Here is a 21,287-nt window from a genome sequence, read left to right on the forward strand (position 1 = left end):
AAATGTTTTCTTCTATTCTTCGATAATTGTCGATACCTTGAGCCAACCCACTCCCGTTCAAGCAACCTGCCTGAAAATCAACTTAGCCGTCTACGAACGTCAATCACATTTATCTACGCGCTGAATAAGAAATGAAACGTTATTACACTACTCAATTAATATCTTTTCAAATCTGAGGTTACCCCTTTGAAAATACCATCTCGATAAAAACCAGCTTCGGACACCCGAAAAAGTAATTGTCAGCTTCCCAATAATGATTATAATTACGCGAAAGGGAGTTTGTACGGCGGCCAACAGTGACGCAGTAGCGACGTTGTCGTGACGTTTGGTAATGAAATTCGTACAACGTTACCGGGAAAATTCAAACGATTACCAAAATCGGTGTATTATATTACGGGAAAAAAGGGGGAATCCAAAACAGCGTTAGAGGAGGGCCTCTTTTCTTCCCGCTTATTGGATAACAAGAACCTCTTTGCTTAAAATACGTAATAAAGGAATCAAGATTTGGGGGGGGGGGGAGAGAAAGGTGTTTTCGCGACGATGGGGGAAACCTGGCACGTCTCCGCCTCCCTATTTGGATTTAGCGCGATCAAAGCGGGGTGGATTGACGTCTGGATGATGGCGCGTGCCCCCCCGGATAGCTCGACGACCGCGTGTCGGGGGAAGACCGAAACATCCCGAGCGGATGATAAAGGATAAAAGTGCTAAAACGGATAAATGAAGCGATTCTTCGGTCAGTCCTGGTAGAGAGTCTCCCCTGCTTTGACAATAACAGTGAGTCGGTCTGACGCAGTCGTTAGTGGGGAGTCGCGCACCAGTCACTTAACCCGTTTAGTAGTTTCGACGTTTCCCAATTCGGCTCCAATTTTTGGGTTATCTTTTCGACTCTCTCCGCAATCCAAATCCACGAGTCGCGCCGTGCCCAGCGGTTTCACCAAAAAATCATCGCGCCCAAGTTTATCGAGACATTTATTAACTTACGCGAATCCAGTCCGGTTCTTGGCGTCGTTACCATGGAAAAGAATTTGAAAAGCAACCGTTGCATCACCGGAAACGTCTGTTTCTGCAGTTTGTTGATGTTGGGAACACTCTTCATCTGCGGAGGCAGTATTCTGTTGTACAAATTTCCGGACATTTTACGCGCTCAAATATCTCAGGTGAATATTATATAGATATTTTTTCGACGACGCGACTAAATCTCTCGCGCCATTTATCTAAATTCGGCTCTTTCGGGTATACGCGGATTTCCTAATTTCCTGTCCCCTTTGAAACTGGAGCGAAATATCGCCCTGGGAGCCAGCGAGCGCTCCGCCGCGGAATGATATACGACTTTTTTTTCCCCTTTGAAACTTTTCTTTTAACTTTCTGTTTCTCTCTTTTTTTCTTTATTTTGGTATCGTAAGCAATTGATGTTGATTGAGGGTACGGAAGCGGCCCAGCGATTCGAGAATCCTCCACTTCCGACGTACCTCAGGATTCACCTCTTCAACGTCACCAATCCCGAAGAGGTTAATTTTAATTTCACCAGGCCCAAACTGGTCGAAGTTGGACCCTACGTTTATCGGTAAGTACTCTTTATTTGAAATTTCGCTCGTTTCGATTTCGTTTATAGAAATATCAGAAAAAACGTTTTCGTATAATGTCGGTTAAACGTACTTTGGCTTCTGGCAATCGCGGTTCGACGTAATAGTCGTCAAATTTTTTAGCCCCCGAATCCACGGCCCGACCTTTCGAATTGTGACCCAAATTTACATCAACCGGCGCGCGCGCCGTTGTGTTTGGCGCGCCGATATTACTATACATCATCGCTTAAGAATGGTCAGTCGACAAATTTCACAAAAATATTTTTCCTCTTCGATTATAGAAAAAAGGTAAAATCCGGTGTTTATCGCTTCTGCCAGATTTTCTATAGTTATATTTAAAACTCTCTTTTCATTCCCCGGACAAAAAAAAAATGAAAGTGGAACTTTTGCGTGTCTCCGCCTGGAGGCGTTCGAGTTTTTTTTTAAAACAGAAAGTGCACTATTCTGATTACGCCTCGACTTTGCTGGTTTTTCACCGTTTATCGAAGCTAAGAAAAATCTCTAGTTTCTAAATTTCAGAATTGATTTCCGCTTTTTAATAGTTTGTTGGTAAATGTTTCCAAAAAACCGAATGTCCAAAACTAAATTATTTACTTTCAAGACTAAATTTCAAAAATAAATGTTATTTCATTTACCAATAATTTAGGCGAATTAAATATCGACGGAATCATTAAGTATAATATATACAGTTTGTTTATTGACTTGACATTTTCTTACGAATAAACAATATAGTTTTAAAAATTAAAATCGGGAAAGGTTCGGATGCCCAGAGATAAATCTTGTAATGTTTGTAGGGTTTCGTAAACTCAAACAAATTTGGTCCATTCAACAGAAATATGCAATAAGCGTACGCAATTGCATAAAGGTTCCTCTTTTCGTAGATTCCCGAGACATAAATTTACGCTAGTTCCAACGGTTTTCTTTGTTATAGCAGGCGTAAAATAAAATATTAAATCGGTTAAATAAGTTACGTTATCGCCGTTCGTAGATAATTATTTTCCCGACGATTTTTGGGCCAGATATTTCTAACCTTGTCCCCGATCGACGTCAAGGATGCCCGTTTTCTGCAGGGACTATTATACTCTTCCTTCAAGAATTTATCGCCCGCCAAATTTCATCGTTCTTTCTTTAAAAAAAAAACGGGAAATCACTTTGCCTAGACAACCGCGTAATTAAAATTACGTAAAAGCGCTCGCCTCTTTTAGAAACAACACTTGGGATAATATCAAGAGACTAGTCGATTGACAAACGTTTATTAGATCACGTTCCAGATGTATTTAAAAGTACGGTTTTCCGTAAACTCCAAATGGGCGTCGAATAACGCAGAGCCCCGTAAATCCGCCGTTTCGTCAGACGCGTAATTTTTTTCCCGTCGATTTCTTCATTGAATGTGTTCAATGTCTTCGTCGATGTCACACGGTCCGATTTCCAGAATGAGGGAATTTTTTCAGTATTTGTTTTTACTTTTTATTGATTCGTGGGTAACATTATAATCCTTGTGCTAAAAAGTCAAGCGAATGATAAAACTAACGTTTTAAATGGGAAATTTTCCAGACAATTAAGCGAAATTAAATGGGTTTTTTCTTTTTATTATTAGTTGTAAAAAAATATTGAGGTTGATTCTTACATTTCCAAATTAACTCCCAAAATATTTGGTCGTGAATTATGAAACGTAACGGTCTGACCTTCTCAACGAAGCTACGGGTGACGTCGCACTTACGGCGCATCTCGTTAAGCGGTCGTTGTTGCGTTTAACGCAACGCTTTGCTAAAAATGATTAGTATTAGTCTATACGGAAGTATACTTGTTCTGACTCACATTTTTATTAGTCAGTTTAATATGAAACGGGGAATACGACGATAAATTTGAATACCGGACATATCAAATATTTCAAGCGATATTTAAACTCGTTCCTGGCTATATAGTTACGCGCAAAGATTCCGAGGTCAAATATCCTACACGTTGCGCTGTTTATGGTACTCGAAAGGTCAACCGTTTTTTCTCCAAAAAGGTAATTGGAACGCGTCGGTAATTGTGATAGATAGACTGATATATAAACTGCCGTGCTAAAGCACGAATTTGATCTAGAAAATAGCCGCGAAATTGCGTAAAAAGGAAAAATTTAAACAATTTCGTAAGGAAAGTAGTTGGCTATTAACATTATTTTAAACTATGTTAAAAACAGACTCGTATATGAAAATTGAAATTTTATATTTTCATATCAGCAAAATTTGTAATTTATATCTTACGAGAGAAGTAAATTAAAATTAAACGCAGATTTCAATGGACGCGAATTTCCCGCGTTTTTGCCCTAGTGGAAACGAGCCTTTAAAATGTTAAATTTCAAAAGTAAAAAATTTCAGTCAGAGATTCCAACCGTAGATTGGTACTGTGTCGGAACTCTAGCTTTTCTATGAAACTGCCGATATCAGTAAATCTATTCCAGGGTACCCTATATGTGAGCAGTCCATTTCAATTTATAGTGATATCAAATATCTTTGATATGATCATCTTATGATTTCAACTTAAGACCGAGCGTAAAAGATATTGGCTGCTTAGCGACCACCATGCGATAATTGGTGAAATATTTCACTATAAATTGCAATGGACTGCTCACATATAGGGCACCCTGAATGTATATTAGATAATCAACGTATAAATTACACCGCGTAGGAATTTGTTATAATTTGTAGACCTCATTTAATCTATGCAATAATTTTAAGAAATAACCATATGATATTATGCGCCCCGCACTATTGAAATTACTATATGATATTATGCGCCCCACACTATGGAAATTACTATATGATATTATGCTCTCCACACTATTGAAATTACTATATGATATTATGCGCCCCGCACTATTGAAATTTCTCTATGATACTATGGCCCCACACTATTGAAATTACTATATGATATATTATGCGCCCCGCACTATTGAAATTGCTATATGATATATTATGCACCCCGCACTATTGAAATTACTATATGATATTATGCGCCCCGCACTATGGAAATTACTATATGATATATTATGCACCCCGTACTATTGAAATTACTATATGATATTATGGCCCCATACTATTGAAATTACTATATGATATTTTATGCACCCCACACTATTGAAATTACTATATGATATTTTATGCACCCCACACTATTGAAATTACTATATGATATTATGCGCCCCGCACTATTTTCTCTTTCGAAAGTTTAAAAAAGATCAACCGGAGCTTGCGAAGAAACATGTTTCAAACGAATAACATAATAGCATAAGCAAAAGAGGGTTACGATTACCTAACTCGTAAGAAAGTATAAACTTCTGCCATTAACAATACCACTTGGCTTACAAATTAAAATAGCCGTATAATACTCGTAAGTAGAAAAACAAAAACATTTACGCTTAAAGGTGTGCTTAGAAATTTATTTAATTAACCACTCCCGTCACGTACCCAAAGCTCTATAAGCGTTGTTGTGACGGAAAAACCTGTTACCGAGTCTTTAAACTCTCATTCGCACTTTTTAATCGGAAAATTTCCCCCGATTTCCCCAAAAAATTCGTTGTTAAACAAAATTGCGAGGCAATATCGTGAGAAATAGCGGACGTCTCAGAAATGTCGAAAGTGAAATTAATTTTCACGATAAAGTGCGAAAAACGATGATGAATCGCGTGGTAATGACGAAACGGAAAATTCACTTTGGAAATTAGATTGCTTTCCACTTTTAGCCAGGAAATGGTTGATGCGCCATTGGAGGTCACTTAAAGATTATATATATTATAAAAACAAACTAAACATCCACTTTTTCATCATTATAGAGAATAAATAAGGATTTAGCATTAATTCCTTTTAATTCGCGTTTGGGTTATTTTTCGACAACAATTTTCCCCGATATGAAACCTTGGATATGTTGAAATTATTACCCCCCCCCCCCGCGTCAGCCTTTGGTTTTAAGCCGCTTTAATATACCTAAAGGGGCATTTGGAAAATAATATCCCAATCCTAGATTTTCTTTTTAAATACGCTGTTACGACACTAGCCTTAAATATAAGCTTCTCCGTAAATTTCTTCGAATATAGTTAAGGTACGTCAGTCCAAAGCGGCTGCCCCGCGGTTAACAAATAACTGGATTGGTTTTAACAAATTTAAGCCGCCAGTTAATAATTGTGTCTTTACCAAACAAATTACTGACTTCTTTCAACAGTACTTAAACTTGAAACACTTTTTATCATCGTATGTTTCCGCCTGGCGCTACGGAATAAACGAAATTTGACCCCTTTTGATTCCAACACGCGTAAATTAAATACAAACGCAAACTTAACACGTATTTCTTAATGAAATTTTTGCCTGATACTTAACAAAAATACCACTTTGAATTAACTTGTTCTAGAAATAATTTTAAATTTATTACATCGAATCTTAAATTTATTAAACTTTGTTTCGAACAGTGACCAAATTGAGTTTTTAATCATGAAAATTTTACATCAATTTTTCACGGTTTTACTATAAATGAAGGTTGCAAAAGTCTTTCGAGAATCGCCAAAAAAAACCCCCAAATTCGTTTAATTCGAATTGCTTAGTGTTGAAAATAAGTTGGCAAATTAACACGAACGCGAATGCATTCTTGTAATTATATATAAGTAATAGTTAACACTGTTCTAAAATTGAAAAGTGAAAAATAATTACGAGTCTCAATAACAAACTATATAATTACAATAGTAGCCAACGATATTTTTTCTATAATGATGCAGTAGCCGAATAAGGTAGCTATTAACGTTATTATTAATAAATATGTTAATTTAATTTAGTAATGTGATTGTGGTAATGTCTTCCCTTCCCCTCAAATGACTTTTCAGGGACAAGGATCGGCTGAAAGAAATAGTCGCGATAGGGAACAATTCAATGCGAAATGACGCGAAAGCTTCAATTTTTTTCTTTTCTCGTTTACAGGCAAGAGAAACGTAAAGTCATAAAGGAATGGAACGACACTTTAGGTACTGTTACCTATCAAGAAGTTCCTACGTTTTACTTCGAAGAATCCATGTCCTTGGAGGACGGCTTGGACAAGGAAGTTTACCACGTCAACGCGCCCGATGTGGTACGTTTATTTCTATTTCTTCTTGCTATCATCTTAATCACTTGAAACTTAAGATTCAAGGTTCCTAAAGGTGTGAAATGATTAACTGGATTTAAAATTACTCGCGGTAAATTTATTGGAAATCCGATTTGTAACTGCAAAAATATTATAAATTATAAGTAGTTAGCTATAAAAATACATTCTATAGTTTTGCACGCAGTTACTAATTTATATTATTAAAATATTAATTTTATTAAACTAATCAAAGTGCAATAATTAGATAATTTGTTAATATCAAATTAATCCCAATAGCCCTGAAGAGAAGCTCAATACTCGCGACAAAAGTCAAAAAGTCAGAGCGTTTGGAGCATTTCTCTTTTTGCGTTAAATAGTCAACCACGCTTCATGTCCTATCTTTACTTTTGGTTTAAAATGAATTACTTCGCTTATTTCTCGACTGTAAGAAAAACATTCATTCCTCCGAGTATTTATCGGTTTGACATCAACTCCGGGAACAACTAAACGTAATATAAATCAATGTCAATATCACGCAAACTGATCCCCGACCAGAGGCCTCGTGCATTTATGAAATTTCTCGACATTCTAAGTAAAAAGGTGGATATTTGCGGGATGAAAGTGAACGTGAAAGCCTAGAGGCATCATTAGAAACAATCCACAGACGGTCTGGCCGGCTAACATCTTTTTTCGGTGTTTTAGCTTATCTGTAAATGTCGTGTCAAACGCGGGCGTCTCGGCTGAAATTCTTCGGAGCCATCGGGCAAAACCCTCAAAATCGTGACATTTTTAAACGGAAAATTGAAATACGAAGAGGCTCCTTCTTTGGGTTTGGCTCGTTTGATGTCCTGTTGGGGCCTCACTAGAACCCCGTGGGCCCCTAAAATTGATGAGATAGGTTAGCAGTTGGAATGTTTCGGGTTAATAGACTAAGCTCTCCCGGTAAATTTTGCTAGCAAACAGTTCGTTCGTATCGTCGCGTACTTACAAAAAAATCGAGAAGGGAATTCAAGGGTTATAAGTCGAGGACGACCAGTTCTTCTCAGGGTCTATATTGCTATTTACAATAAAGAAAGTGATATATCTCCGGTGGCTACTCGTCAGAGAAAGGTGAAAGTATACGAGCATTCGCATTCGAAAAAGCGGGTATCCCTGACGCCCTGGGCTTTGCACTTGGACCGCAATTTGGAAAAACAACCGCGAGGAGAGAAACGTCTGGTTCTGGTTGTCAAACTCTTTCGACATTATCCCTCCCTATCCTCGTTTTATTATTCCGTTCTACCAAAATTCCGCGAGCAAACAGGAAAAAGTGTCTATATAATCATTTTTTGAGTGTGAAGAGAAAAAAAACTAGTTTGCGTTAACTATTTATCTTTGGCGAATTTGACGTATAATACGATATTTTTCGGAAAACAATCAATTAGTCATTTTTTAACTTTCTTATAAAGAAATATGAGCGTCTTTCCGCTTGTATACTTTATTCAATTTAGTTGAAATGGCTTTCCATCAAAATTCTCGTTTTCTATCCTGATAATTAATACCACTGTTATCAAGAGCGTTTTTCTAAGCACGCCGACTTAGGCAAGTTTATTCATTCTTTTTCGCAATTTCGCAAATCTTTAAAGGTAAATTAAGGATTTAATCAGTATTATACGGCTCATTTTCAAAGCCGAAAGGCGTAGTAAATAGTAATTACCTACCGTCCCTTATTCCGAAAGTCTCCCAGTACCTTTCAGTCCGTGTTAGAAATGTTTTCTATCCTGATAATTAATACCACTGTTATAAAGAGCGTTTTTCTAAGCACGCCGACTTAGGAAAGTTTATTCATTCTTTTTCGTAATTTCGCAAATCTTTAAAGGTAAATTAAGGATTTAATCAGTATTATACGGCTCATTTTCAAAGCCGAAAGGCGTAGTAATTACCTACCGTCCCTAATTCCGAAAGTGTCCCAGCCCCTTTCAGTCCGTGTTAGAAATATCATCATGAATTTTAATGGCGTGACCAGTATGTAGAAACTAGTACAAATAATTTATACTTCGTAGTGACAATGGATATATTCTACCCCAACGGTCGTTAGTTGTTATCTATGAAATGATCGACAATTGACCTTTTTGACATCAGTTTTGGGAGAAAAACGTTTCCTAATAGGCTCATCTCAATTTCCATTTAACACCTTTAGGGGATGCGTATATACGCTTGTTCCGGGAACACCAGACGAAAATATCTTTATAGGTATATTCATATAGTTGCTTCATGTGAATGGAAGTAATAATTCCACAATCTGTTAACGCTTTCGTTCAATGGCAAATTTCAGAAAACACGTCGGTTTTACGAGCAAAACAACTTGAAATGTCCAAAGCGAAAAGAAGTTTAAATAGCTTAAGATTTTGGTTACGTAGACTTCTCTTCGTATGAACACGCGAAATGTAAGCAACATTTCGTAGAAAGAAAAGTCACTGCGCTAAAATCGCGGTTCGTGCGGTTGGATTGAAAAACAAATCAGTTCTTCGAATTTGCAAATTTTCCCAAACGCCGTGATGATACCTGGTTTTTCCAGCAATTAATATTTCTAATGTAATATGTTTGGACATAGTTAAATTTCCATTATAAGATCATTTACCTGTCCTGGGAGATAGATGATTACCTGACACTGAAAGTTTCTTAGATTGAACTTTGTACAATTAAGTTTGTTTTACAGTAAATTTTTAAAGTATTTATTCGAATTAATTAAATTTTAATTTTAACGCTGAAGATTTTCCGCTTAACACGCGATTAAAATGACTTTTAATAAATAGTTTGGTTTTGTATACCGACACTCGATAACTAGATTTTTGATCAAACGTTTAAAGTGAAAATAATAAGGTAAAATTTGTATCCATGAAATGTCATTTACGCGAATTTATTTTGGTTCAAAACCCCTTAGCGATTAACGCCGTACAAAATGTTTTTTTTTATTGTGACGGGTGGGACAATACAGTCCGCTCGTCCATTTGATTAATCAGGTGCGAGATATGTGTTACGGCCACGCCAACGGGGGGATACTTGGGGATAGGGTTGGGACACCCGTGGCGGAAGTATGACAACCACCCGTTGGGGAATTAGTGGTCGTCCTCACACGGCCTTCCACAAACTCTGCCTCTCGGACGCCTGGGATTACAGGAGTGAGCCACTTCTCCCGGCCGTACAAAATGTTTAATGGTCCACATTGACGAAAACGTCTCGATTTTTTAACAGGGAGTCGCTGATTTTCTGCGCGGCCGTAGCCTGTTTGGATGGTCACTCTTGCCGCTGTCCTCAATTTTGGCCGCTTTTGGCATCGAATTCGGTCCGTTGGTGGTCAAGCACACTGTCCGAGAACTTCTCTTCGACGGATACCATTGCGAGCAACTTGAGAACCTTTTCGTACAATACGGAGATCTCTTGCAAATTTCCGAGGATCTCATGCCAAACTTTACTTTCGGCGTCTTCTACGGGGTAAGCTAAATTAACAATAAAATATATTCATAGGTTTATAATAAAAATTAAATAACAAATTTATTAATAATATTAGGATGTTAATTTCTAAGCGCCGAATGAGATAATATATTGCAAAATAACTATTATCGGGATAGAGGTTTTAATTTAGTACATTGACAGTTTACGTAATTGTTAAAAATTAAGTACCCCAAAGAAGAAAAATTAAGAAATGACTAAATTATTTTCCCGACCTTTTTGACATTTACCGTCATATTTTAATTAAAATAGCTCTCTATCATGATCATCGGGATTCTAACGGGTGGTTTTTATACGCGAACGTTAATGATATCTAACAGGGCAGTTACTGTGAGCGATAAGTAGGGGGTAAAGTCCTACGAGCGACTTATCCGATAACATCGAAGTTATCTAAATAACTAATGTCTTAAAATCTTTCACAGAGAAATAACACGCCAACCAAAGACTTGACCGTGAACACGGGGATAAAAGGCATGGCCAACTTTGGAGAGATTGTCAGATTCAACGATTCCGAGTAAGTGGGAATTTATGTACGCTCTCTTTGTCGTGGCGGGGAAAAACCCGCCGTGAGTGATGTTGTAAATAGCAATTTAATTTATAACAAGCATCTCCTCCGATTCATTTGATTTGACTACAAGCGTCGAATAGGCCTTAGAAAGATGAAAAAGGGGGCGTGGTGTCGGGGTTTGACCACTTTTTCCTCGCTCGGGGCATATAATGATAGTGGCGGTTGGATGGATTTGGTTGAGCGCCAGCAACCAAACGCCTTTCTCTAACGTATTATGATTCTTCGGCATTATGTCAGATTACTTTCCTTAGCATTGAAAACTTTCGTTACCCCTTTAACTTGACCTCCATTTTTTGTCGCTTTTCTCATTTCAATTTCGTGACAGCTAAGGCCGTCCACTTTTTGTTACCTCCCTCCCCCCACTTGTTTCTATTCATCAATCAGAACTTAATTTTTCAAAGTCCACTCGGATTAAAATTCCTTTCTTTTTTATGTTTTTTTCTAGCGTCCTGCCATACTGGGTTAAAAATACTGGCTGCTCCGAACTTAATGGAACTGGTAAGTTTTTGAACAATTCTCTTTAAAGGATAAGATTAAAATTCAAAAATTATGTCCAATTTAAAATAATTTAAATATATATTGAATTTGTTTTTCAAAAATAACTAATTAAAATAGCAATTTAAGATACTAATTAAATATCAATTTAAAGCAATATTAAGAAAGTAACGTTTTAAAAATATTTTAAAGAATAACAATATTAAAAAATAACTTTAAAGAATAACAATATTAAAAAATAACTTTAAAGAATAACAATATTAAAAAATAACTTTTCAAGAATAACAATATTCAAAATAATTTTAAAGAACAACAATGTTAGAAAATAATTAAAAAGAATAACAATATTTGAAAATAATTAAAAAAATTACAATATTTTAAAATAATAAATAAAACTTAAAAATAATTAACGCGAGCAATAAGCGAGTTTCAATAACAGCACCGCCCTCTATCGGCTTTAAAATTAACTATTATGATGGTACTTTTCGCAAGAAAGGAAAGTCTAATCTAACGTCATAGGTCCCGAGGTCACGCTGAGGTATGACGTCATAGTACCATCATCGTCCGCTTTTTCGTCTAACTGCGCATGTGTCAGATATTATTGAAACTGGCTTATGGGAGTTTTAACTAAAATTGTATAACTTATTGTTCGGGTATTTTTGAATGCCCAAATGTTTATTTCAATCTCCATATTTTCATCAAAGTTAGCACCATTCAGGGCTGACCAATTACTGATAAAAGAGTTTATAGTTTTTTATCCACTTATATAAGTCTACGTCAGTGATACGCGTTCGAATCCAAAAGGCAAAATCGCCCGTTGTTGACGCATTTGCGAAAATTCCCGTAATTGCGATTAATATTCTACACCTCAACTCCGGCTGGTAATCTTAAACTATCTCGTGCACCTTCCGATTTGCAGCAGTGTATAGTGCCAAGGTTTAGCGATCTCACGTTCCATCAATTGATAGTTGAGCAGTTTTGGAGTCTAGTCGCGGGTAGGTCTCAGGGTCACTTGACGACTAGACGTTCCGGGGGTGACAATAACCCTTCGAAACGTGCCACGATTCCGTCACGTATGCCCCACTGCGGTTTTTCCTTCCATAAAAACTTGTTAAGGTTAACGGTAATAGTTAGTGTAGGGAGCTGTTGGCTCGCGTGGCGTGAAGGCTTGCCACCACCGTCCTACGCATTGTAACCCGGCCACCTGAATTAAAGGCTTCAAAAGTCGCTTGATGACTTAGGCCGAAGGTGGTGCCTTGGGTATTAGCTTAGCTGATTTTTATTATAAAAAAAAACAAGTATATTTTCTTTAACGGAAATATTTCTAAAAGTGGTGATTTTATTCCTAAAGTGGCGCATCTAAAAGCAATTTCAAATTCTTACACGTTGTAAATAATATAATAACTGGTAATTTAGCATATCAGGGTTACTTCTGATAAAGTTTATGGCTGTGCATATTCACTGCCATAAAGCTTACGCTAACCCAAATTCGAGTTACCGCTGATAAAGTCTATAACTATGCACATTCGGGTTCCCTCTGATAGAGTTTTCGGCTACGCACATTCGGGTTCCCTCTGATAGAGTTTTCGGCTACGCATATTCGGGTTCCCTCTGATAGAGTTTTCGGCTACGCATATTCGGGTTCCCTCTGATAGAGTTTTCGGCTACGCATATTCGGGTTCTCTCTGATAGAGTTTTCGGCTACGCATATTCGGGTTCTCTCTGATAGAGTTTTCGGCTACGCATATTCGGGTTCCCTCTGATAGAGTTTTCGGCTACGCATATTCGGGTTCCCTCTGATAGAGTTTTCGGCTACGCATATTCGGGTTCCCTCTGATAGAGTTTTCGACTACGCATATTCGGGTTCCCTCTGATAGAGTTTTCGGCTACGCATATTCGGGTTCTCTATAATAAGGTCTAGTCTAGGGTCACGAGTTCCTTCTAATTAAGTCTACGGCTTCGCATTTTCGCGTTTTCTACGAGTATAAACTTATTCGTGTTATCTCTGATTATAATAAAGAATTTTATTTAATTCGTAGATGGTACATCGTTTCCTCCACATTTGGACCGAAGCAAACCCTTGTACGCTTTCAGTCCTGACGTTTGCAGGTACGTGTTGTTTACACTTAAACGTGTAAATTGAATCATTCGAAATTTAAAACAGAAGTTACATCGTAATATCGTATAATTGCGAAGGTCCTTGAAAATGGTGTACTCGGAGCCGTCCAAAGTGAAAGGAATCGACACGTACAGATATGTGGGTCCTCCGGAGCTATTCGAAGCCAATGACGAAAACATGTGCTTTTGCATGCGAGACTTGAAAGAATGTAACCGATCCGGTGTGTTACCCATCGCTACTTGCCAAAAAGGTAATTTCCAAATTTCGCAGTCAACTCCGAAGAGCGGCGCTAACTTTTCAAATCGTCCTCGATGTAGGCGCTCCGGTGGTTCTGTCGTTGCCTCACTTCCACATGGGAGACCGAGAATTCCGCGATCACTTCGAGGGTCTCGAGCCTAGTCACGAAAAACACGATTCCTATCTTGATATTGAGCCCGTAAGTACGCCCCTAGTTTCTCAGCTTCGATAGTTTTGATACGCGCTTTTATTTTATCGCAATTGGCCAAGTGGTACTTTCTGTAACTTAAATTTGTTACTTTCCAGTACTATATATTATATATTTGGTTTAATGTTGTGTATTGTTTTTTAAACCGTGCTCTCTTTAATTTGGTGACGACACCGCGATTTCAAGGGGTTGTACTTTGTATGGGTTTACCAATAAATCTTAAATCTTCGCGCGAGACAAACTTATTCGGTGCTAAATTTTTCAAACCGATAGATGACGGTAATGTTATGGAAACTGGAAAATTGTAATTTTCGTTCGCGTAACTTTAAACGAATTGCAGATTCTAGCTTTGCCGAACTACCTTCAATTAGTCTTAGGTAATTTGCAATGCGAAAATTAATACTACGACAATATAAGGCCAAACAATGGGCACGAAGGCAATACGAGAGAATTAAATGTTACCGTAGGCCTTGTAATTAATTAATTACTGATTAATTACTTATTATAATTTTCGTGTATTGTTTAGAAGTAGGTTTAGTAAAGCTTTAAGGTTTGACGCTTTGTGAAAATTAAATTTTAAATCGCTTCACGATTTAATTACATTTACTCTGTATCTTAAACGAGTTTAATTCGGACTGAAGGGGTTTTCCACCAAAGTCTCAAAATTTCGTAAATTCTTCGTAACTTCTTCAATCTGGCTTTACCTGGCTGACTTCTAACATTATTGCAATTTTCCCGATGTAACATCGTTTGCAGAAACGTAATTTTCTGCTAATCTAGTTATCCAAACAATGAAGCTCCTAGAAATAAATGATCGTATACAATATTGAAACAAATATTTCCTTGAAATATTTGAAAAATCTCTTCATTTTCTGCCAATTTTAAAATTGAAATCCCCTTTTACAAACCTTGCCTTATCATTATTTTTCTCTGGCTCTGCCTTATATCACAAAGAACTCTTTAGTATTATTATTTTATAAGAAAATTAAATTTCCTAAATTCTTTTTTCCTCGTTGTAAAATGTTTTCCTAATAGCTATTTCGCTAATTCATCTAAGCCAACGTTCCCCGTTGTCCTTTGTCTACACTTTAACAATATTTCACTAACAAAGTAATCAGTTTTACTGTATAAGCTAGCGAGGGAGACCACCAAATTTTCCCTTTCACATTTCAAGTTTCTAGTTGTCTTAGAAACAGGATATTTGTTTTATTTAGAATTAATTAATTGATTACTAGAATGTCAAAGGTCGCTTCCACTGTTAACCGTCGCCTTTCTTTCAAACAGATGACGGGACTCGTTTTACAAGGCTATAAAAGAATGCAAGCTAATATCGAAATCAGGCCCGATGAAAATTTCGAGTAAGTTTTAAATTTCATTAAATTTGAACGCTTAAAGCGTCATTTAATTTGAATGCGTGATATCCGTAATCCGATTGGTCGCGTCGTTAACCGGAGGCGGTACCGTTAGCGAGTACCGCCTTCGTTCGTTTCCGCGCGTGCTCCGTGCTTCACGCGGGGCGGTCTTTCCTCAAGGTCATGCCTGGGAATGCGTCCCCGCGCGAGCGTCAATTTCGTGAAATTCCTGTTTCCAAATTATATATCGCGGATAGATTAAAATTCGGAGAAATTAATCCAAAAATTTCCGCCACTCGGGTCTATTATTTTCTGAATGACGTATTTGAGAAAGGTTATAACTTATTAATCAGACTGTAAAATTTGTCCGCGGGACGATTGTAAACTTCCTCTATCACTTTGTTTGGGCTTCTGAGATATCGAAATGTCTTAAGTACCAGAGTCAGTCATTAGAAGGAGGAAATTTCGTCGCCAATAAGGGCGAAACCGAAACTATTAAAAGTGGATTTAACTCATGAGCCAGCGACCATGAAGAAAAATTTACCTTCTTTATATATATACTTAAGTTAACTAGAAATGATATATTCAAATTAACACGTACTTATAGACGTGGTACTGCGAGGAAAATGAAATTTGACGCCTTGGCCCCAGTTGCTAAACAGTTTCGAATCTTAAACATAAAAGGTTCTCGTTGATAGCTTTAGTCAGTAGTGCCCTTCGCCCAAAGCTATATCATTTTAGGAACATTTATTTTTATTTACATATTGCTTCCAAGATTACAACAAAGCCTTACAAAATTCTTACACTGACGCGCTTAATACCTAAGGTGGAATTGATTAACTTGATTAATAATTAAAATTAATATTTATATTATGCCCTCAGATAGCGCGACACCTACCGTATGCGCCAAACAACGCTCGAAACTTTTATTGACACGATTTTATTTATTTACGCCGTGTTTAATTACGATTCTTATGTTCGTATCAATTAATGTCTAATATTCTTTACGCAGATTCTTGGAAAAAGCCAAGCACATGGTTTTCCCGCTCTTGTGGTTGAGTGAGGTATGTTGACTTTTCTCTCGTTGATAGTGCGATAATTTTGGGGGAAAAACAGTTTAGGGTCTATGGCGTGTAACGAGTGGAATCTTCTGATGGAAATTTCTTCATGAATGTCTGTCTAATATTTTTCAAAGGTTATTTGTAACACAAGGATCGAAACGTAAATTTAGTAATAATCAGCTAGGCTAATACCCAAGGCACCACCTTAGTCCCAAGTCATCTAGCGACTTAAACTTATCAACTTAAAAGCTCAACGTAGGAATTTTAAATATTCCATTTTGTAGGTATTTGTCAAAGGGACAAATATAAGAATGAAATTCCAAAATTCGTCCACTTTATCCGAAATATTGTGAGAGAGATAGAAGTTCCTTATATAAATTGATAGCTAACCCAGTCAACACAAATACTTCATCAGGATTTGCATCGTGACCGTACTTTTGTTTCGGATATTCTAGCGCTTTATTCCCGAGTTGAATGGGACTCGCAAAAAAAGGGACTTCGAGAGAGATTTAAATCCGTTATTGCCAGAATTGGCAGATCGTTTTCATGAGATCTCGGAAATCCAATGAATAGCAAATAGAACTAGCTAAAATTGATTGAAGCAGATCCAAGCTGGCAAATGGAAAATGTCATGTTGAATCGCGAAATTGGCCACGAATGCTCGCTGTCTTTCTCATTATTAGTGGTGCTGGTATTAAATCTTGATGACCCTTCCGCTGAGACGTCAAATATCCACGAACTAATAAGAGAATGAAGGAAGCTAACACCAAATGAAATATTTGGCTACGCTTCCTTCGATTAGGCTATTTCCTAAATTTAAATTGTAATTAATGTATCTGAAAAATGTATCATAATGGCAATATCTGTTTCTTTTCTCAGGAAGGCATAGTTGACGAAGATAAAGCGGCCGAGATCCGAGATCGTTTACTGTTTCCGGTTGAACTTGGCTTCTTGGGCCTCAAAGTCCTGGTCTACACCGGAGTTAGTTTGATTATGGTGACAGCGTCTCTCTTCACTGTCGTTAAGGTATGAGAGCAATCCGATTTTTCGTTTACCGTCACACCTTATCCCCCAATAACAACTCTATTTGATCGTTCCCCGCGTATAGTGTTGCTTTAAGCACAGAGGTCAGTTCATCAAGAACAGAGCTTCCTTCAGCAGCGGGAAAGACTTGGGCCCGTTCAACATCGAATGTCAGCCGCTCCACGAAATGTCACTCAGCGGAAAAATAGTCAAGTCGACGCTGAAAAACGGGTTCCATTTATTACCAACGGCGAAAGACGGCGCACTGTGCCTTCCTATATCCAAATAGCGCGCTCTATCGTTATCGTTATTAATTATTATTATTATTATTGTTATTATAAGTATTATTATCTTACCACGAATCCCTCGAGACAGAGAGAAAGAGGGAAAGGGATTCGGTGAAACTACTCAAAAGTGCCCGTCGAGTACCCGTTCATCGCGGATGTTACTAGATTCGACCACAACGAAAGACCACTTAATCACTGCTCAATCGGTTATATTTTCATGTAAATAGACTTTAATCATCGCCAGCTCGCGCTATTTTATACTCACCTGACGCCCAACTACGTTGTCGGGCTCGTCATTTGTTTTATACCTACTTCAGTCATCAATAAATATTGTCATTATTTTCCTACGAAATTCGTGTTGGAATTGTCTCTTATTTACACCAAAAATGCGTTTATTTCTACTTGGGGTTGAATGACATTAATGCTTAGACGATTTTTAGCACTCCTCCAAATTTACCTCTTGGTCTGCCAATAAGCTCCTCCCTTTAAGAGCCAATCAAATCAGCCCGCTATCTCATTCGTTCCTTAAAATTGACGTCTTTTGAGTTGATAGAAACGCAAAGATGACGTTTTACATTTTTAAATAGTTCTTCTTCCCAAGTAGAAAAAAAATACATTTTTCTTTACACGTTATACAAATTTTCATTGCGAATAGTAACAGTGCTAGTGAACTAAGATCGTTAAAAACTGAAAAACCACGGTATTTTTTACGAAAATGATTTACGGTTATGGCCGTAGATTTACGGAGTTCACACTACGTCGCAAACAAACTAGGCACTGCATTTAACTTTCAGGCGAGGGGCAGGTCACTTCCATTTTGGGTGCGTCTTAATCATAGTAAAATGATTAAATCAGGGTAATCAAGATTAGAAAATCTAATCACGATTTAATCAATCTAATCACGATTTAAACGAGATCTAATCTTTTTAATCAAGATTTAATCATTTAAACAGATTTAATCATTTTAATTAGATTTGATAATTTTAATTATATTTAATAATTTTTATCACGATTTAATCAATATAATCGGTCGAATCGAGAATTTATCATTAAAATCAAAACTAAAGTACGATTTAATCATACTAATCACGATATAATTTTTTAATCAGGATTTAATCATTTTAATTAGATTTGATCATTTAATCATGATTAAATCAGATTTAAACATTCTAATCATGATTAAACGTGATTTAATCAACTTAATCGTGATTAAATTGAATTTAATCAAAATAGTTACGATTAAATCAGATTTAATCGTTTGAGGGGTGCGTCGTTAATCAAGGAAGTGATCTACCCCTCGCTTTCAGGTGAGGAATACGCTTTGATCATGTTACCTGACGCTTATTTCGTCGAAACAATGAAAACTGATTGAATCGGAAGATAATATGATCTCGCTTCGTTTATAAATGTACTTTCAGGTATATATCGCCATAATAATATTTATTTTGCAAATAACACAAGCTTTACTGGTAACCACGGAGGCAAAGCCTAGTCGTGGTGGTTACCGGGACAAAAAAAATTACACGAGATAAATAGATACAGAAATAATTTAAAAAAAATATTTAAGAATTATTTAAAAAAAAGAGTGAAAGTTAATAATTTTGATTCAGCCAATTTGTCAAAAGAAATTCAGACACTAAAGAGCGAAAATGTGGAATAGTGAACTGAGCAGAGGCCTCCCTGATGTCTGTGGGCAACGTGTTCCAGGTTCTAGCACTCCGGATGAAAAATGAGTGATCCAGGGCTAAACATCTAGCAAACTTGATATAGTATGAAGGGCCAGAAGTCGTATCTCTGATCAATTTCAAAAGCGTGACCATATCAAAAACATCTCTACGAACAGATAATGGTAAAAGACGAATGTTCGCTAGAGATAATGGTAAAAGACGAAAATTAGTAATAATTTAGATTTAAGCCTAGGTAATAAAAGTAGCAGTTCTTCAAAACTTGGCAACCAAAAGCCAATTAATAATAATAATAATCAGCTAGGCCAATACCCTTGGCACCACCTTAGGCCTAAGTCATCAAGTGACTTTTGAAGCCATTAATTCAGGTGGCCGGGTTACAACGCGTAGGAGGGTGGTGACAAGCCCTGCATGCCACGCGTTCGAGCCAACAGCTCTCTACACTAACTATTACCGTTAACTTCAACAAGTTTTTATGGAAGGGGAAACCGAAGATCTCGGAAGAAAACCCCTTGAACCAGTGGGGAGAGAACTTGCAAACTCAAGGCGGAAGGAGTTGTTCCGAGTTTTCACACAGTGCCACAAGTTGGGATCGAACCCGGCTCCTCATGCAGCGAGGCGAAAGTGCTAACCACTCCGCCACCTCACATTTTACCATGCCTAACCGCAGTATCTATATGCGATATTTAAAAAATGCAATGCTTGCTATAAACAAAGCGTGCAAAACGCATAACTCAATACAAATCGCGCAAAGGACTCAAGAGATGGAAAAAAATTCTACTTTTAGCTATTATCTAAAGTCAATTTCAAACACAAACAACCTAAGGCAAAACAAGGCGCACTTCGCAACGTGATATCTACTCCCACGCTGTCACGCGTACGTAACTTAAATTTAAATTTATTAAAATGTAATATGCCATGTAATTTGAAATGCCACATAAATTATAAATGATTGACAGGCAACGGAAGAATTTGCAACTATTAAAGGGGCGTATAAAAGCCTGGGCCGATGTTTTTTTCCCAAGGTCAAATAAATGTCATGCGCAATCGATCATTATTAAGATCCCGAAGGTTGGCTAAAAGGATAGTGTGGTTTTTGGCTATATTGTGGGTAAGGATTCTGGTTAAGTAACTAATAATAAACTTTAAGCGAAGTTACTCGTTACAAAATACAATGGCGCCAGTACATTGTTACTACAATCACAATGTAGTATATTTCTAATATGATTTGAGAAATGAAGTTTAAACACGACATCTCTCTTTTCTTAAAGAAAAGGATAATGGCTGAGTTTACAATTATTATATCACATTAAATAACAAAAATTCAACTCAACCATCTGAATTAATGGCTTGAAAAGTCGCTTGATGACTTAGGCCTAAGGTGGTGCCTTGGCGGTTGGCGGTGGTGCCTCAAATTGGAACGTTTCAGAGGTTCTTTTCTAATTGGTGGATTTTTACTTAGCGGCTTCGTTAAGGTTGATGTTGTCCGCAGGCCCATCTCTACCATTGGGCTAGGAAGGGCTAAGCCCTAGGGCGCTGCGCTCTGAAGGGGCGCCGTCCGGCCCTTAATAATGACGCGGTGGTATGAAAAAGAGTGCCTGATATTATTAGCCCAGGGGCACGTGAAAGGTGGACCCTGGTTGTCCGGTGCGGTAACTCATACGCGGTCACCGTACAAATTCAATAAAACTGTCAAAAACGGCCAAACCTGCCCAAATGTCAAAAACAGCCAAATGAAAATACATTTCTGAGATAAGAAACATGATAACAAAACTTTGTTATGAACATTTTATAAACTAATTTAGCCGTGATCCTTCTCAAAATATATTTTATTTCATCGTACGAACTTAATTAAAATGTTTTTCCCTAAAATATATTAAATATTTTCTAAATTTATATTTAAGTTTTTCAAGTTACAATGTTTTTAGTCTCAGAACGAAATCGTTCCAAAAAACCCAAAAAGCTGGACCAAAGGTAATCAAAACAACCAAGCGTCCTAAAGATCAGAAACTGGAAAAACCACCCAAATTAATAAGCCGTCAAACCCGCCCAAAATATCCAATCAGTGGAAAATCGATTACAATTT

The 21,287-nt window shown here is 37.2% G+C and overlaps 1 protein-coding gene across 2 annotated transcripts; it reads left to right on the plus strand.

Moving 5' to 3' along the window:
• The first annotated feature begins 754 nt into the window (after positions 1-754).
• On the plus strand, positions 755-17,831 carry LOC149948050 (lysosome membrane protein 2-like). Of its 2 annotated transcripts, XM_090172736.1 has the most exons (13): positions 755-1,157; positions 1,404-1,564; positions 6,533-6,680; positions 9,909-10,148; positions 10,589-10,680; positions 11,180-11,232; positions 13,269-13,338; positions 13,426-13,598; positions 13,666-13,784; positions 15,078-15,151; positions 16,158-16,209; positions 17,086-17,232; positions 17,315-17,831. In XM_090172736.1, exons 1-13 carry the CDS (start codon positions 1,014-1,016, stop codon positions 17,516-17,518), a joined length of 1,677 nt encoding a protein of 558 aa, XP_090028862.1. In that variant the 5' UTR covers positions 755-1,013; the 3' UTR covers positions 17,519-17,831. The 2 variants fall into 2 exon arrangements, with proteins under 2 accessions (XP_090028862.1, XP_090028863.1); XM_090172737.1 differs by lacking the exons at positions 755-1,157; positions 1,404-1,564 and adding an exon at positions 3,405-3,594.
• Positions 17,832-21,287: the final 3,456 nt, after the last annotated feature.

Source organism: Leiobunum rupestre, chromosome 4 (genome assembly GCF_980474605.1).
Source record: "Leiobunum rupestre chromosome 4, qqLeiRupe1.1.hap1, whole genome shotgun sequence".
NCBI classification, from domain to species: Eukaryota; Metazoa; Arthropoda; class Arachnida; order Opiliones; family Sclerosomatidae; genus Leiobunum; species Leiobunum rupestre.

Excerpts from the sequence above, each read along its gene's own strand:
- LOC149948050 (XM_090172736.1), top strand. The coding sequence starts at position 1,014 with ATGGAAAAGAATTTGAAAAGCAACCGTTGCATCACCGGAAACGTCTGT. Across the intron at positions 13,339-13,425 it reads TTCAGTCCTGACGTTTGCAG|GTCCTTGAAAATGGTGTACT; the intron begins GTACGTGTTGTT and ends ATAATTGCGAAG. Across the intron at positions 15,152-16,157 it reads AGGCCCGATGAAAATTTCGA|ATTCTTGGAAAAAGCCAAGC; the intron begins GTAAGTTTTAAA and ends TTCTTTACGCAG.